The sequence below is a fragment of the Panthera leo genome, chromosome B3, assembly GCF_018350215.1.
Source record: "Panthera leo isolate Ple1 chromosome B3, P.leo_Ple1_pat1.1, whole genome shotgun sequence".
In the NCBI taxonomy this organism is placed as follows: Eukaryota; Metazoa; Chordata; class Mammalia; order Carnivora; family Felidae; genus Panthera; species Panthera leo.
In genome coordinates, this window is record NC_056684.1 from 98,477,576 (window position 1) to 98,496,385 (window position 18,810).

Sequence of the window (18,810 nt, forward strand, 5' to 3'; positions counted from 1 at the left end):
TTTAATTACATTATTCAAGAATTATGAAAATGAGTGCTAACTTTAATTTTTTTAGAAACTTATTTTTATTTATTTATTTTAACATTTATTTATTTTTGAGACAGAGAGAGACAGAGAGAGACAGAGACAGAGCATGAGCAGGGGAGGGGCAGAGAGAGGGAGACACAGAATCTGAAGCAGGCTCCAGGCTCTGAGACATCAGCACAGAGCCCGATATGGAGCTTGAACTCAGAAACTGTGAGATCATGACCTGAGCCAAATCGGATGCTTAACTGACTGAGCCACCCAGGCACCCCTAATTTTAATTTTTAATTATAAATTTGGCTATAAGAAAATTTACAATTATATATGTGATTCTCATTCTATTTTTATTGGAGAACATTGCTCTATACTCTTATGTATTAAATCATTATTTATCAAACACTTATTAGTATTTACTGTTTGCCACGCTCTGTGTGGCAATCATAGAGAAGCACTACTCAGATGCCTGCCTACAAGAGAGCCTGCTGTGGGGAGCATTACTGATTGATGGTCCCCAGCTGCTGCCACTGAATGCTGAGGCCATGTTCCCTTTCCCGCCCAACTAACCACCGCTGCCAGCTGATGACTGAGTGGCAGATATACTTGTGCCAGCTTTTCCTGCCTGATATGAGATTCCTCTACCAGGGAGCTTTGGTTCAGGCCTCTCCATGGATCCGGCTGAGCCTTTCTTAGAACTGTACTGTGTTCTGAGGCTCTGCCCAGCCTTCCCTTTGTCCTTTTACAGGTGTCAGAAAAATACTGCAGTCTGCAAGCTCCCTGCCTACTCCTGCTCCTCTTCCCCTCGTTCCTCCCAGAACTTCTCCCTAATAAATCCCTTCTGTGTCTAATCCCATTTTAGCATCTGTTTCTTGGAAGATTTAAACTGACTCACTCTGTTTTAAGCACTTTATAAATGTTAGTTCATTTAATCCTCATAACAGCTCTGACAGAACAACAGTGAGGTAGGATAACCATTACCCCTTTTTACAAACACAAAAACCAAGATAACAAGAGGTTAAGCAACTTGCCAAATATCCTGAAGAACTTAAGTGGTAAAGGCAAGATTTGAATACAGCCTGGCTTGAGTCCATTCACTTAATCACTACACTAAGCTACCTTTCCATCTTTCGGGGGGTGGCACTAATCTCAGAACATACTCATGATACAGAGTAAAATGTATTTTGGTCGATACAGAAAAGTAGGATGTGCCACACATAACTCAGTGGTCAAGAGTGTATATGGCCTATTCTGCATACAAGCTTTAACTGAGAGGATAGCGTAGCGTTCACACTATGAGAAAAATGATATTAATAATATCAATAACTTATTCAATATTATATTATATAAAGAATACTATCTGATATTATTTAATTTATAATAACATTACATGAAGTTTAAATTGATGGTTAATTATTAATATATTAAGTTATCAATACTATATTATATAGATATTTTCACATATTTCCTGATATTTATACTTTTAGACAAATATTTCAGAGATCATATTAGAATTCTTTTAAGTTGATATGTATGTATTGTTAAGTGAAAAAAACTGAGTAGTAATTGAGGGATGAGCTCATTTGTGTATTTTTTTTAAGGACAGTTTATGTACATAGAAAAATTCTGAAAGCATACAAAAGAAAATGTTATTAGCAATTGCCTATGGGGTGCAAATTGTCACCGAAGATGGAAAAAGATTTTAGAGGGTATCTCTATTCACTTTATAGCCTTCGATAATTGCACATATAAGTCATAAGACTGCATTTTTTTGTAATATAAAAATGCACTTAAAATGAAATTTTAATAAATTATCATGAATGATGTACTGTTAAAAAGAATTATTTATGAATATAAGCTCATTTTATCTTTTTATCAACCCTGTGAGTATAAAAGGCAGTATTAAAAAAATAAAAAAATAAATGCAGCTATTATTTCCATATTACATAAGAATATGTTTATATTCTTTAAAAATTTTTTTTAATGTGTATTCATTTTTGAGAGACAGAGAGAGTGTGAGCAGGGGAGGGGCAGAGAGAGTGGGAGACAGAACTTGAAGCAGGCTCTGGGCTCTGAGCTGTCGGCACAGAGCCTGACGTGGGGCTTTAACTCATGAAATGCAAGATCATGACCTGACATGAAGTCAGAGGCTTAATTGACTGAGCCACCCAGGTGCCCCTATTCTTTTTATGTACACCCCATACATTATAATAAAAGCATGGCATATCTATAATTATCATTTTCCTCATTCATTCATTCAACGAATATTTATTGAGCATTTATTATATATTAGTTTCTAATAGTGGCTAGGCACTATACCTTAGGGATTATAGTAGTGAACAAAATAGAGAAGTTTTCCACTGTCGTGAAACTTACATTCTTACTGAGTGAGGAAAGAAATCAGTTAATAAACAAGGACATCAGTTTAATATTTAGAGTGGACTAATATTTAGAGTGGACTAATATGATGGCTCTAATATGACTTTTAAGAGGTAACATTCAAGCTGAGATCAATGACAAAATGGAGTCATATGAAGACTGGTGGATAAGTAGTAAGTAAAGGGAACAGACAATGCCAATTCTCTAGTGTGAGAATGCATGTGACACATTCAGGGAACCACTGGAGGGTAGCAGGCTAAGGAGGAAGAGAGCAAATACTAAGTGAGGGAGCAGTTAGGTAGGTAGAAGATCAAGTAGGACTTTTTAAGTACTAGTAATGAGTTTAAGAAGTTTGGATTTAAGTAAAGTGGGAAGCACTTGGAGGGTTTTCATGAGAAACAGCTTGATCTTATTTAAGGAAGCAAAGAGAGGACACAGGGAGATCAGTTGGGAATCTATTATCTTAGTAGAGGCAAGAGATGATAGAACCTTGGACTAGGGTGTTGCTATGCAGATGGAAATTAGTGATCAAATGCAGGATATGTTTTGGAGGTTGAGTTTATGGGACTTGTTGATGGAGTACATGAGGAAGGGGTGAAGAGAGAAACAATAAAGAATTAGAATGGAAATTTTTGTCTTGAGCAACCTGATGGACCTTGGGGCTTTTTACTGACATGGAAGACTAAGAGAGGGAGAATCAAGAATTTTATTTTTTGGCCACATAATGTTTGAGCTGCCTATTCTATATCCAAGAGATGTCCTGCAAAGAGTTGAATACATATGTCCAAAGTGCCCAGAGTGGGAATGACAGGTAAGACTGAGGTCTTTTACATCCAGATTGAGGTTTATCTGGAGGAGTGTGCAGATACAAAGAGAAAAAGGGGCCAGTACAGCATCCTACTAGGATTTCTAGGGCAAACCAATGCCTAGAAATCACAGAGAGGACCAACCAAGAAGTTTCAGAAGAAGCAGCTAGTGAGGAAGGAGAAAAAGCAATCAGGTGAGGCTCAACTGAAGGCAAGATAGTAAAGCAGCTTCAAGGAGGGCGTGGTGACTGTAGAATACTGCTGTCAGTGAAGAAAGATGAATACTGAGCAGAAACAATTGGCTTTGTTAACATGCAGATCACTAGTGTCCTAGAAAGAGCCTTCAGTGTCAGGGTGAGGGAGTCAGCCAACTAGAGTGAGTTTAGGAGAGAAATTGAGGTGAGATGTAATTGCAACTATTATCATTTGACTAATACTTTCTAAAGACAGTGCACATTTTGATTTGTATTTGCATTTACAAATGCCTGGGGAAAAAAATCTCAAATATTTGCTACAAGCCTATGTGTTTTGTTCCCATGTTGAATTTCAGATTTGGCATCTCTGTAACTACTGCATTTAAAAACAAATTGAGGTATAACATACATTCTAAAGTGCATAAAGTGCACTAATCTCAACGGGTACAGCTTGATGGTTTTTTATGTGTACGCCCTTGTAACCAACTGTTCAAAGATAAGGAATGTAAAAGTATCCCAGAAGATTCCCTTGTGCACCTTTCCAGCCTGTAATCCCCTACAAGAAAATCAAAATTCTGACTTACATAAACATCCATTAGCTTTACTACAAAAATTTCCAAAAGAAACAAATGAAAACTCTAAAGGGCGCTTAATTGGACACTTCTTTAGTGTAAACTTACCAACTGGCTTGAGTAAGTATGAATACCAATCATTTGGCGCCAAAAGGTGAAACAATATTTAAGCCAGGCCGCTCCGTAGCCCCGCCCCACTCCCTACACCACGCCCCCTGCTTGCTCTTTTCCTTCCGAACAATTCTAGGGCTCGCCCGGCGTAGGGAAGAAACCGCTTTTCTGTCATGCGCACTAGGGATTGGCTCTTTTCCCTCTCTACAAACCAGTAGGACCGGGCATCGTCCTGCGCATTGAGAGTTTCCCAGGAACGCGCGCGCGCGCGCGCGCAACTGCGCGGTCATGCGCATGAGCAGATTAGCTCTCTGAGGGCGGAAGTGAGGAGCGGCTGCGCAAAGGTGGGGGGCGCTGCGCTTGCTGTGGGGTGGGCGAGCTGCAGAAATGACGGCCTCCAGGAGTCCCGTGGTTCCTGTGGCAGTGTTGCTGCTGTTGGCTTGCGGGGCTCCCTGGACCCACGGGCGGCGGAGCGACGTGCGCATCATCACAGACGAGAACTGGAAAGAGTTGCTGGAAGGAGAGTGGATGATAGAATTGTGAGTGTGGGGCGGTTGTCTCGGGTCCCCTCGGTGGGCCGGGAGGTCCCGGCTGCTGGATCTAAATCTGGACACCCGCTTCACTTCCATTCAGCTCAGGCGGGTCCCAGCTTACCCAGAACTGCCACTCGGAGCCGACGACCCAGAGCCTGACTCCTCCAGATCCCTAAAGTCCTCTTCGGATCGGCCTCTGGCTTGGTCCCACCCCCTCGTTTCTAACCAGGGAATATTAAGTTTCTTCTAAATGGTTTCGTTTCTAGTACTGTGGTGCGCCTAAGAGATAGAGTTCAACTTCTCATTTTTTCTACTTTTCATGACTTTGGGGGTGGAAGTGGTTGGTTTGACTAATTCCTATACAGTTATTTATTTTAGAATCATCCTTCGCAAACTTCTAGACTTACTCTTCACCAAACTTTATAAAAGAGGAGATTGAGCAGAGCTCCTCTCCTTTTGTCTTTTATCCTTTAAAAGTCCATTCGTAGTGTTGGAATTTGAGACTTTTCACATTTTATTTTATGGATTAAGTATATTTTAATTTTAAATGCTGAGTAAATTCAACTTGGATTATTGTTAATTTTTTTTTTTTTTTTTTTGCTTTATCTTGTTTTTGTTTTTTTCTCTCTGCACGTCTCATTTTTCTTTTGGATTCGTGTTTCTGCAAAGTACTTATTGCTCAATGTCCTGGATTGTTACTCTCAGATATAAGTGTTATTGCAATAAAAAATAAAGTTAACGTATGAGAGTGATTATAAACTCTTAGGACCATCAGGTCATCATTTACTGTTTGGAGGAAACCACGTGTCTGTGGTGATTCTGTTCTACTAAGGTCCCCTTTGCATCTGTAGAAAATAAATTGCTTTTGCTTTAGTTGCTAAATTGGTGATGGTGGTAGTGCTATTGATCATAGTGGTATTAGTGATATTAGTAAAAAACACCACTTTTGAGTGTTAACTGTACCAGACACTGCTAAACACTTTATATACATTATACTATTTAATTTTTTACAATCCTTTAAGATCGGCATTATTTCCCACATTTTACAGGTGAGAGAAATACCTAAGGGTTTTAATTAATCTGTCCTGGTATTGCTATACTGGCTTTCCTTTGCAGTGCCTAAGCGTAGGTATGCAGTAATTGTTAGAATGGTCCCCTTCTTTAACAGGGTTCAGATGAGTGTTTTCCTGTATGCTTGGGTTGCCAGTTAATGGATGAAGGTGGACGTCCCCAAGGGAGAGCGCAGAAGGCCAAATCGATAACTGTTGAGTCATAAAATCAAAAAAGGCATAGAACATTTATATGGAGTAAAAGATAGGGGAAATTGTTTATGCACTATACATTTAATCTGTAACTTAGTGAAATGAAATTTTAGGCAACATTGAAGCTGCAGCCAAGAGGAAATATAACCAGGGACAACATTTGATTTTTATTGTCATGAATAAGTTGTTTTAGATTGTGCCCATAAAATATTTACGGTTTCATAAATAGTAATTAAACAATAGTGATTATGAATTTATATACAAAATATAGTCAAGTAATACTTCAGGGTTTTTAAAAAAATTTTTCTTTAATGTTTATTTTTGAGAGAGAGAGAGCACGAGCTGGGGAGGGGCAGAGAGAGAGGGAGACACAGAATCTGAAGCAGGCTCCAGGCTCCATGCTGACAGCACAGAGCCTGACACGGGGCTCGAACCCACAAACTGTGAGATCATGACCTGAGCCAAAGTCAGACAACAGACTGAGCCACTCAAGCACCCCTTGAGGTTTTTTTTTTTTTTTTTAACTGATTTGATCAATCTATGTAAATACAGTGGTCAAAAGTTAAGTATTTGGGGATTTGAATTAGAACTTCTCTGTGAAATTAGACTATACTGTAGAACTTGTTCTTATTTTTTTCCCCCTTAGCTTACTGATTTACATGTTAAGACTTTAAAAAGCACAAAAGGAACTTGTAAGGGGGATCGAGTATTGCTAATGAATGATAGTCTGCTCTTATTACAAGTCTGTTATCTGCATTAAACCCATCCTGATCAGTTTTGTTGCAGAGATATTTTTATTGAAATACAATCTGTTGTTAAGGACTTTTGCTTTCATGTATGGTACTGGTCTTGTTTCCCAGTGTCTATTACTTTTAGGAGTTTTATTTTCATAACATAAGTTAAAATATAATGAAATGCAGAAACTGAACTCTTGTGTTCAGCAAGTACAGGCTTTATTCTTCCATTAAAAAAAAAAAACTGAGTCAAATTGAAAGATAATACACAATAAAGTGAAGAATAAAATCCTGGAGAAAAATCCGGGCCTTGAAAGATGCTGAATACCAGAGGAGTAATTAAAATGCTAATAAGGTTGGCCATAGATTTGTAAACCTGAGGTTTTAGAAACTGGCTAACCAAGGACTGGCCAAAGGAATTTTGTATGGTCTGTCCAGTGTTTGTGTCTGGGTTAAGTTTTGAGGTAACATTTTTACATAAATATGCAGATTTTCAGCTTCTTTTAAATAAGGTAGAGCCTGCTACCTAGCCAGAAATCCCCTTGTGGCAATCATGCTGAGTGGAGGTTCCCCTCATAAGGAGCATGCATTTCCTTTTTCGCCACAGCCCTGGGCACTTCCTATTTTTCTCCTTACTAGCCCCTCGCCTTTGTGACTCCTGTAGTGCAAATTATTCAAACGGGTGAACTCCAAATTTGGTTTTGAGTTTTCTGGTGGCCATGTATTCATAGAGAGATCCAAAGGTTTTCAAAGAGCTGTTTTGGGGGGCTCCTGGGTGGCTCAGTCTGTTGATCTTCAGTTGAGCATCTGACTCTTGATTTCGGCTCAGTTCATGATCTCACAGACGTGAAATCAAGCCCAGTTTCCGGCTCCACGCTGTGCGTGGGGCTCTCCCTCTCTTTCTGTCTCTCTGCCTCTTCCCTGCTCAAATGGGTGCGCACTCTCTCACTCAAAATGTATAAACTGATTAAAAAACAAAGACTGTTTGGCATGTAAACTTACGAACTTATTTTTGTGTCTGAAGAACTTATTCTCAGAATTTTACATAATGAGCATCATCAGTTATAGTTTTGATTTTCAGAATGTTAACTCCACAGTTAAAACTCTTTCATCTTCACAGAATTAACCACTTTGCTATCTTGTTTTTAGTATAAAACAGTCTTCACAAATTACACATTTAGAATTGTTATATCTATATGGTCATATTAGAATGCTTAACTTTTTTTCTTAAACTGTATTTTATAGTTATGCTCCATGGTGTCCTGCTTGTCAGAATCTTCAACCAGAATGGGAAAGTTTTGCTGAATGGGGAGAAGATCTTGAGGTTAATGTTGCAAAAGTAGATGTCACAGAGCAGCCAGGTACTGTAAGTCTGTGGTTAGTCTGCAAATTGGGTTGATATGTTCATCCTGTTTGCCACATCACTTGGTCTTAACTGCCTTTCATTAGGTTTTGAAAACATAACTGTCTGGGGGCGCCTGGGTGGCTCAGTCTGTAGAGCGTCCAACTCCAGCTCAGGTCATGATCTCAAGGTTCAGTTTGTAGATTCGAGCCCCACGTCAGGCTCTGTGGGAGCCTGGAGCCTGCTTCAGATTCTGTCTCTCCCACTCTCTCTGCCCCTCCCCTGCTCGCAGTCTGTCTCTGTTTCTCTCTCTCTTAAAAAATAAGTAAACATTAAAAAAAAAACAAACACATAACTGCATAACTGTCTGCAGTACTTATGCTGACTCACCCGCCTCCCTGGTGAGGGATCCTTGTGCAGTGGCTACAAAAAGCAGATTCTGTGGTTGTGTATGCAGCTCATTCCTTTTAGGTGTTGCTGTAAGGGACCTTGGGGGCCGTGCCCTCTCCCTGTTCTGGCCCATGTAACTGCCTTTGATCTTTTTTTCCTTTGTATCCCAGACCCCAGACTAGCATGTAAGATGCCTTTGAGAAGTCCTAGAATACTGTGGTTTAGGTGGACATTGGCCAAGCCACCATTTGCATCCATATACCAAGCTTCAGAATAAAGAGCATGTGGTGGAGGTTTTTTGTAGAGCCAAGGGTACATTCTCTGACAAGTGAACCCAATCTCTTAAATGGGTTTCAAATTTAATAACCTGTGGTTTGAGGGCATGCCCTTAATACAAAGCTCTCATGTCTGTGGGGTCAAATACACTCCTGACTTGGCCCCCTGAACAAGTGGCAGGCCCTGCTCTTAAGGATGCTCCTTTCTTAGACCAGCCTCATCTTACCTGATCTTGGTCACAGTAAACCTGGGTTGTTGATTCTGTTCTCACCCCAGATGGTAATAAGAGCTAATATTTATTGAGCACTTAGTACAAGTATTGCTCCAAGTGTTTTGCATTTGTTATATAATCCTTATACAACCTTGTGAGTTAGGTAATATGAGAAAACTGAGGCATAGAGAGATGAACTCTCAGTTATATTAGAGCTTAACACATGGTTAATAATGTTATTGTTACTGCTCATCTTAGGAAAGATTGAAAATATTTTCTGTTTTTAACATCTTAAACTCTTTGTTTTTTGAATGGCAAGTGGTATTTCATTTGATTTTAGATCTTTCTAAGACTACTGTTATATTGTGCCGCCCTGTGACTCATCGCTGGTAGTCTTATCACATAGTGGTATAGTTGATGAAATGTTAATATATATATTCACAGACATCTTCAGTATTCAAGCCTTACATACTTTTAATTGAGATAATGTGCAGTAGTGTTGATTTTAAAGTTGCTTCAAGTACATAATTGGGATTTTTTTCATTGTTACAAAGCTCAACTGTTTTTAGGTATAATTTCATATTCATTCCCTATTAGTATTTAAATAATTCAGAATCAACTTTTAAGTAGTAAGTGATTGTTGGCTCATATAAAACCTGTTGTTTCTTGTATTTGTTTCTAATGTTTCCTTATCATTTTTAGGACTGAGTGGACGATTTATTATAACTGCTCTTCCTACTATTTATCAGTAAGTATTTGAAGATTCTATCGTTAAGGGGAAGGATGCAGCATAGTATAATCAGAATAAAAGACCTCTGGCCTGAATCATGTTTAAAGAGCATTATATTCAGTAAGGCTCAGTTTGTCCTTCATGCTATTGTAGGTGCGTTAGATGGATGACGTATGAAATACTTCTGGTCACAGAGGTTTGTAACTATTTTGTAACCTCCTGAACTCAGAGGTTCACATGACATGGTGTGATACCATGTAGCATAGTAAAGATTATGAGCCCAGGTTTGTGTTAAGTCCTGTAGAAAGTTTGGTGAGGAGAAAAAATCACTGGGCAGGGTGGTTCCTGGAGAACATGGGAATATAAACGCAACCTCAGAGGTAGAATTTTCAAAAGAGTGTAGAAGTAAGCATTCCATCCTTTGGATACTCTCACCAACAGTCGTAAATAGGAACACGGTGTGTTCAAAAATTAGCTAGGAAAGGGCTGTAGCTCAGTCTTCAGACGGTAATTGGTGAAATGGTTGAGTGTTAAGTCAGAATGAACAAGATTATGTAGTTTTCTGTGTCAGGTCTTTTAGTTTGAATTTATCTTCTAAACTGGGGATAGGAAATCTCAAATCTATACAGGCATACCTTGTTTTACTGTGCTTCACAGATGTTGCATTTTCACAAATTGAAGGTTTGTAGCAACGTTGGATCAGGTGGGTCTGTCTGCACCATTTTTCCAATAGCATTTGCTCACTTTGTGTCTCTGTGTCACATTTTGGTAATTCTTGAAATATTTCAGACTTTTTCATTATTATGTCTTCTGGTGGTCTGTAATAAGTGATTATAGCTTGCTGAAAGCTCAGATGATGTTTAGCATTTTTTAGCAAGAAAGTATTTTTAGATGAAGATATGCATAATGTTTTAGACATAAAGTTCATTCAGCTGGTGGCTTGTGTGGCAGGAGGTACTTTCCTCATTTAAATTTCTGAAAGCAAGTTGGCAGTTTTTTGTGTTTCTAGCTCACTTTTCTTTGGCATCTTTTTTTTCATGTGTGTATCTGTTTCTCTGTGCCTTTGTATTCACCCCTGCTCCTTTTGTATCTATTCATATGTATATTCTTCCTCTCTGGAAGTGCTACTGTTCCTTTTTACTCCGTCCTTTTCTCCACTTCCCCCTTTACTGGTTCTAATCAGTGTCTTCCATTTTCCTTCTCCCTTCTTAACATCCCCTGAACTTCCAGAATTTCCTGTCCTTCTTTTATAATTTTATTTTAATGTTTTATTTACTTTTGAGAGAGAGAGAGACAGAGTGTGAGCGGGGGGAGGGGCAGAGAGTGAGTGAGACACAGAATCTGAAGCAGGCAGCAGGCTCCAGGCTCTGAGCTGTCAGCACAGAGCTCAACATGGGGTTCCGGGGCTCGAACCCACAAACTGCGAGATCACGACCTGAGCCAAAGTCAGATGACTGACTGAGCCACCCATGCGCCCCTCCTGTCCTTTTTTAAAAATTTTTTTTTTTTTTAACGTTTATTTATTTTTGAGACAGAGAGAGACAGAGCATGAACGGGGGAGGGTCAGAGAGAGGGAGACACAGAATCCGAAACAGGCTCCAGGCTCTGAGCTGTCAGCACAGAGCCTGACATGGGGCTCGAATCCTGGGCCCATGAGATCATGGCCTAAGCTGAAGTTGGATGCTTAAATGACTGAACCACCCAGATGCCCCTAGACTGGCAGTATTATTTAGGGTAGTTTGGAAATAGTGAAGTTGTGGGAGTAGGGAGAGCATTTTTGAGCCTTTGAGAACTCCATACATTGGGAAGGGGAAGGAGGAGGCAGATGTCAGGAAGAATGCAAAGCATACTGTAAAATAGAATCACTGAAATAGGAGGAAAGGAAACACTACCAGATACCTCCAGCAATTTAAAGTAGCATGGTTAAGATGATGTGATCATGGCTGAAAATACCAGAAAAATGCCTTCAATTTTTAACCTGTAGCTTAAAATAGCTAATAATTAGTAAGTGCCAGATACTGTCTAACAACTTTTCATGTAGCCATCCTTTTAAGATGTGCATTGCACCTTTATTGAGGTATAATTTACATAGAACTATGGTTTCATAATTTTATAATTTGGAAAAGTAATAATAATTGTAAGGCTTATGATTCTTTATAATGCCACTGCTTAACTAAATTTGGAACCAAGATGTTATGAGTTGGTAATTAGTGTTGTTACTTGTGCAATTTCTTACTTGTGCATTACTAATGATTTTGAATATAAGGATTGATTATAAAATGAGGTTAAAGAAAAAGCAAAACAAATGCTAAGTTTATTTATTTGGTGCTGTTTAATATTTAATTCTGATCCCCTTTAGTTGTAAAGATGGTGAATTTAGGCGCTATCAGGGTCCAAGGACTAAGAAGGACTTCATAAACTTTGTAAGTGAGAAAGAGTGGAAGAGTATTGAACCCGTTTCATCGTGGTTTGGTCCAGGTTCTGTTCTGTAAGTATGAGGGATTTTTCTTTTATCTATTTCAGAATTAATTGGACCAGATAATTATATTTTGTGGAAATAAAGCATTCATACCCAGTTTTAGTTCTTGGACTCTTAAGGTACATTCATACTTACTGCGATATTTGTAGTTTGACTTTTTCTTCTAAGTCAGATACTTTGATCTTTGGTAAGCTAGAAGGAGGCGTACGCTAAAATTAAGTTGAAAGCCTTTTCAGGAATATTTTAGCTCTGCAGATAATAGTCATTTGTATCCTCAAAAACGAATCGATCTCCCTGAGCAATGTAATTGGTAAAGCTATCATTTCAGCTTAATATTTGAATAAGCCTCAAACATGTGCCTACTCTTGTTACTGTTATATTTTATACCGTTATATTTTAGTTCTTAATGTGATTGCATTATTCTACCCATCTGATAATTTTTTGGTTGAATGGGATGGATGAACAATGAACTTAATGGTATGGGTAACCACTGGGCTTAATCTATAGCTGGATATATGGAGCAGTAGTGATTGGAAATAGCAAGAGTATTTTCAGCTAGCCTTTGGGGTATAAGGCCTCTCAGGTCATATGAGAGATATCTGGAAATAATGAGTTTTGCTGAGGTCTCCATGGACTCATCCTGGTTTGGCTAAGTTATCTCTTCCTGTCTCCTCACCACATTTGCCCTTAGAGGTTGGGGAGTTGTTACACCAACGGTGTAAGGTATAAAAATGCTCTGGATTCTGGGAGTGGAGGAAAGATCAGCCCTAAGTGATATTTTGAAATCGAATTTTGTCTTTAGCTCCTTTCCTTTTCACCTCTTTTCCTGTGAAAATCTCTAAATTGAATGGTCCTGTAGCTGTCAGAATTCCCCTTACTGAACCACCATGCCCTAGTATTCCTGATAGAATCTAATTAGTGCTGATTATAGTGAGGCTACACATTGCTTTATGTTTCAGTTCCCTGTTCCTATGCCCATTTGCAATTTAAGTGACAGAAGCAACATGATTGAACCACATTTTTGTGTCAGACTGAAATTGCTCCTGATTTTTGTTAATTTGAAATCTCCTAGACGAATCTTACCCTCTCTAGTAGAAGAAGGTATTCCTTGTACGTCTTTGTTGAATCCTCAGGGATTCAGCAGTGCATGCCTTTTTTATTGGTGGACCGAGTGAGAGACACTTGTAGTGTCGGCAGGCTCACCCACCCAGTGTGGGCAGTCGGAGTAGGTCATCCTGCATGCAGGAACTTTGGCTTAGGTGTGAATTGATCTATATGTTGGTGGCAATCCTTGTGCTAGAGAGGAAGCAAACCCTTCTTAGTTTTGCCTTTTTCTAACTGTCTAAACTACTTGGGTTTATGTGAAAATAATAATTATTTATGTTTATATGATGTCTTAGCATTTATTTCATATGAAATTTCTTTGTATATCCTTAAATGATATCAAACTAATACAAATTAAGATTATTTAATTTTAATACAAAAGGGGAATAATTCTTAGGTGGGAAGGATCAGTTCAACAAGTATTCCCAGTTCTTCCTTCAGGCTCCCTTCTCTCCTCATTCTTTGGAGGGATTTTAAGGGTTAATAAGAGTTGTCATTTGCTTATAGTACACTTGACTTTAGGCAACTGGTTCCTTAGAGCTTGTAACCCGTTATGCAGAGTATATTGGAGACATCATCAGATGAAAGGTGAAAGGCTAAAGTCAAAGCAGTAGGGAAAGGGAAAAAGTTACCAAGTTTTATTTATGAGGACATCACATAGTGACAGCAGTTCAAGAACTGTTCATTTTTATTAATAGGAATTCCTAATACAAGCTTGAAATCAGCGATGTATTGCTAGTCTTGATTAACACCAGCAATAAAATCTGTTATGTTAGGGAAATTATAGCCTGAAAAATAGAAGATCTAGATATGCACACATTCTCTTTCAAAGGTATGTGTCCTATTCAGTTTTTTAATCCTTTTTTCTTTCAGGATGAGTAGTATGTCAGCACTCTTTCAGCTATCCATGTGGATCAGGGTATGGGCTAGAGTTTTATTTCTATTTGAAACATTTTTGACACTACCCGAGTTTTTTAAACAACCAGGGTTTTTAAGTTTATTCTTTCCTTTTGATTTTAGACTTGCCATAACTATTTTATTGAAGACCTTGGATTACCAGTTTGGGGATCATACACAGTTTTTGCTTTAGCAACTCTGCTTTCAGGACTATTATTGGGACTTGTAAGTACTTCATTTTCAGAGTACATGGAAGAAAAATATTTTAAAATCTGATGATTGAATGTAGGTACACTAAGCTCTATCATATACATTCAGATTACTTGTGTTTATTTTCGCAGTGTATGATATTTGTGGCAGATTGCCTTTTTCCTTCAAAAAGGCGTAGACCACAGCCATACCCTTCCAGTAAGTATATTTTTAACGTTTATTTTTTATTCGCCATAATTCTGTTCATTTCTGTGAACACAATCACACATATCACACATATAGCAAGTTGCTTGTTTAGCTTAGGTTTCTAAATGTGGAACAATAGTTTACGTCAGAAACGGAAGGAGGATATATATTTCATGTAAGAATTCCAGCCTGGATTTTAGAACATAGTTGTTTTCTTGGCTTTTGTAATGTGGAGATTTTTAACATCGCGTATAACTTGCAGATACTTAATAACCCTGATCTGGTGTCATTTTATTTGAAAATTTCATGATATTCATGGATCCATTTGAGTATACTGGAGTCAGAAAGAGTTGAGTATGTTCTACTCTGGTAGTCGTTCATTATTATGGTGGCCACATTTGAAGGTTTTTCTTTGAATCGTAGCCAAGTCTAAGTTTTTCTGGTAGGATATTCGGGAAAGCAGTTCCTGTAGCTGATTGAGGATTTGCATTAACACTGTACTACAAGATGAGTTGATATAATTAGAAGTATTCACTGCTATCTGTCTTAATATAATTGCTCTCAGCATTTGGTTTAATCTTGAAAATTACACTGTTAGGGAAGCCCTCCTGTTTGCTGTTTATAAAGAACTCTCACTTTGTGCCCTCCCATTCACTTTTCAGCAGCTCTCTAGATTGTATGAGTGATACTCTTCATTTTGTGGTTGGGGAAAGTAAGGCTCAGAGAGATGAACTATTTTTCTAGGGTCACAAAGAAGTGACAGAGTAGAGAGTAGAACCTAAAGTAGACTACAGGCATGACATTTTCATTGTGCCACCTTTTGTGACTTTAGGAATTATCGAGGTCAGAACTCCTGAAGTGAAATCAGTCAAGATTGCATTTACAGTCTACCTTGTTCATCGGATAGCTGACAGGTTATCTTTTCATTTCTTAGATGGTTGCATCAATACCGAAAAGGACACGTACAGGGGAAGAATTCATTCTATCCAGCAAGAGCCACTGACTTGTAGGGAAAGAAATGTGAACACAGATTACTTAAAAGACAATTTAAAAGTTGGTGGATGTACATTTAATACTTATATCATTGAAAAACCTTAAATCTAACAGCAAATTAGTTTCAAGTAATCTGTGGCACGACTGATAGATTTTAACCTGGACTTTAATATGATACCACCCCTTCTATAGCAGGCCACGTGATTTGAGTTGTTTTTCAATGTCTGTGTTCAGCTTTGATGTTGAGTTGCCAGGGAAAGACCCAACTCAGTCTGGCTTTAAGCAAAATAGGGATTTACTGCTTCATGTAGCAAGGCAGTCTGAGGGCAGAGTTGGCTGGATCCTTGGGCTCAAATGTTAAAGATGTTGTGTTTCTGAACCGCTTTGTTTTCCACGTCTTTCCCTGCTTCATTTTTGCTCTTTCCAGTCCTTAGCATAAAATGAGTAAGAAAGCAGTGGCTCACAATCCAGAGTAGGAAGTATGCTTTTTCCCTACACCCAGCTATCTTTTGGAAAAATTTTGGTGCACTATACTTGTGTAAAGAGCTCACTTTTTGGAACAGTCAGTGTAAACCAGGGTTTCTCAACATGGACACTTTTTACCTTTTGAGATGGATAATTCTTAATTGTGGCAGGCTGTCATTTGTAAATTGTTGGGTGTTCAGCATCATCCCACACGTTGGCAGCAGCACCGCTCCTCTTAGTGGTGACAACCAGAAATATCTCCAGACAGTGCTAAGTGTTCCTTGGCAGTGGTGGGGCCCGGGGAGCAAGACCACCCCCCATGGAGAACCATTGTTGTAGGCTGTAGTGCCTACCACAGCTACATGGGGTGTGCTACTGGGAAGGGGCCATTAACCCAGCTGAAAGAGCAATGTCAGACCAAACCACAGAGTGCCCACCATGTGGTCATTTCTTCTCGTGTTTTTTTCTGCCTTACGCTCTCAGGCCTCCCTACTCTGCTCAGGATTGCCTAAGATTAAGGCAGTCTAGGATCGCGGAATAGACTAAAGTCTCTTGGCCCAGTTCTGTGTTCTGTATCTCAGTAACATGGTGTGTTCGAAGTTTAGGTTAACTAGCAACAGGTCCTGTAAAAAAAAAATGGAAAAGGGGTGTGTGTGTGTGTGTGTGTGTGTGTGTGTGTGTGTGTGTGTGTGTGTGTGTATGTGTACACGTACATAGTTAAAAATTCATTGAGCTGTGCGCTTAAGCTTTATACATTTTATTGTTTGTAATTATGCCTTAACAAAATTATATATGTGAGGAAGAGGAAGCACACTTGTGAAACTCCTTGGAGAAGAAAAACACAATGGATAGGAATATAACGTTGTAAATGTCTGATTGCTGCTCACCTAGAAACTGAAACGGGTAGTGTTGAAGTTTGTTTCATTGCACTTATTAACTGGAAGATTTAAGAGCAAATAAATATGGTTCTATTTAACCTAGTATATTTTCTTACAACATCCACATGCACGCACAGCATTAATTCTGGTTTCTTAATTTCGGTTCAATTTATAAACAGGCAGGTGATTACAGTGAATTTGGTAAATAAGATGGATCTTTCAAACCAATTTTCATTTTTATGGTGTCACTTATTTTTAAAGATAACTTTTTCCTTTTAGAAATCTAAACTTATGATTGATAAATAAAATCCGAAGCAGTTTATGGGCCTATGAATCGTGTCTTGATTTTACTGTAGTGGAACTCTAATACATCAATGAACAAAACCATTTCTGGGTCTTTATCTTTTTCTGTTGTAATGCCCACCATGAATGTTGTCTGTGTGCATACAATGTGATTATAGTATTACTGACTATATTCCCTATGCTGTACTTTTCATCTTTGTTACTTATTTTATAACTGGAAGTGTGTACCTCTTAATCCCCTCTGGTCTTTATCTTTAAGAAAAATTATTACCAGAATCTTCTCAACCTTTGAAAAAAGTGGAGGAGGAACAAGAGGCTGATGAAGAAGATGTTTCAGAAGAGGAAGCAGGAAGTAAAGAAGGAACAAACAAAGACTTTCCACGGAACGCCATTAGGCAACGTTCTGTGGGTCCTTCTTTGGCCACAGATCAATCCTAGTTGATTTTTATAGATATCATAATATGATTTTGGCAGAAACAGAAGATGGATCATTTTGGTTTGAAGTAAACTGTGACATGCTTGTACATTGCAGGGTTCAGTCTAGATTGTCATTAGATTGGACAGACTATCTTCAGAAAATAAAAGTAGCACTACGTAAAAAAGGTTGAAATAGGATTTAAGAACAACAGTATGATGGTTTAAACAATTCTTTAGGTTTTGAAAAATCTGGTGCCAAGCAATAAGGTTTGAGTATTTTTATTTAATAATGTTTCAGATCTTCTGAGTTGAAAAATTACATTTCCCGAGTATTGCATTATTGAGGTATTTTTGGAGATTACTTTGGAGAAGATTTCTCATTTGATATAATTTTTCTCAGTTTCACTGTGTGAAAAAAAGAACATATTTCCCATAAATGGGAACTTTGCCCATTGACTCGAGAAATGTGTGGTTCAGTGACAACTCTGGTCATTTCACAAATATAGTCCAAAATTTCTTCATATTTTTAGATTATGCAACTAATAAAGACTACCTTGCTTTAATTAGTTTTCTACACATGGTAATATAGGATATTCTCCTGATTTAGGAAGTTTTTATGTAAGTCCATGGTGTTGTCTTGATTCCTATAAAGGTCGGTTGCCTTTTTTTGTTCCCCTCTGTTCACTGTATGGTTTATGTTTTTCTTACCATGGGTTACATTTTCTTTTTCTAAATTGGATAATTTTCTGGAAACATTTTTCATGCTTTAATAAATAGCCCTTTTTGTTTCAACTGAAGCTTACTGAGGATTCCTTAAAATTGAAAAGCTGTTTACTGATCATTTAAAATTTTGGCCACTCATTTCAGATTTTATGTCATTCTGTTGAACTTCTGAGGTTTTTGTTTGTTTGTTTTGCACATGAAGGTGAACATTCCTGATTTTTATTTGATCTTGTAGAAAAGCTTTGATATTTTACATTTTGAAAATTCATAGAAGCTTAATTTGATATAAAATAAAGTTACCATTCTACTCAGGAAAAAGCATCTTATAGTGTATGTTTTCACTGTATATTCATCATCACAGAAAATTCTTAATTGATTTTACAAAGTCTGCTTGATGTTTAAAAATCATAACATTCTTACGTTTTTGAACACAAAGTCTGTATTCTGCTGTACTTTTTATTGTGTAGTGTTTCACAGGTGAGCATCAGCAGGATGGGACATTGAATATAATTTTACACCTCAAAGAGTACAGAGCTTTCACTTTACAGCAAAAGAGGGGGGGTGTTGGGTGGCAGTAAGAACTGTATTATCTACAAG

General features: G+C 38.1%; 1 protein-coding gene and 1 non-coding gene across 2 annotated transcripts; both read left to right on the forward strand.

The window, feature by feature from the left end:
• The first annotated feature begins 4,350 nt into the window (after nt 1-4,350).
• TMX1 (thioredoxin related transmembrane protein 1) lies at nt 4,351-18,401 on the forward strand. Its single transcript, XM_042943206.1, has 8 exons — nt 4,351-4,619; nt 7,855-7,970; nt 9,531-9,576; nt 11,918-12,046; nt 14,015-14,060; nt 14,162-14,263; nt 14,380-14,446; nt 17,333-18,401. The coding sequence occupies exons 1-8, from the start codon at nt 4,468-4,470 to the stop codon at nt 17,509-17,511; spliced, it is 837 nt and encodes a 278-aa protein (XP_042799140.1). The 5' UTR covers nt 4,351-4,467; the 3' UTR covers nt 17,512-18,401.
• Nucleotides 8,319-8,452, forward strand: LOC122223389. Its single transcript, XR_006204266.1, has one exon. It is a non-coding gene; the product is annotated as a small nucleolar RNA SNORA70 (small nucleolar RNA).
• Nucleotides 18,402-18,810: the final 409 nt, after the last annotated feature.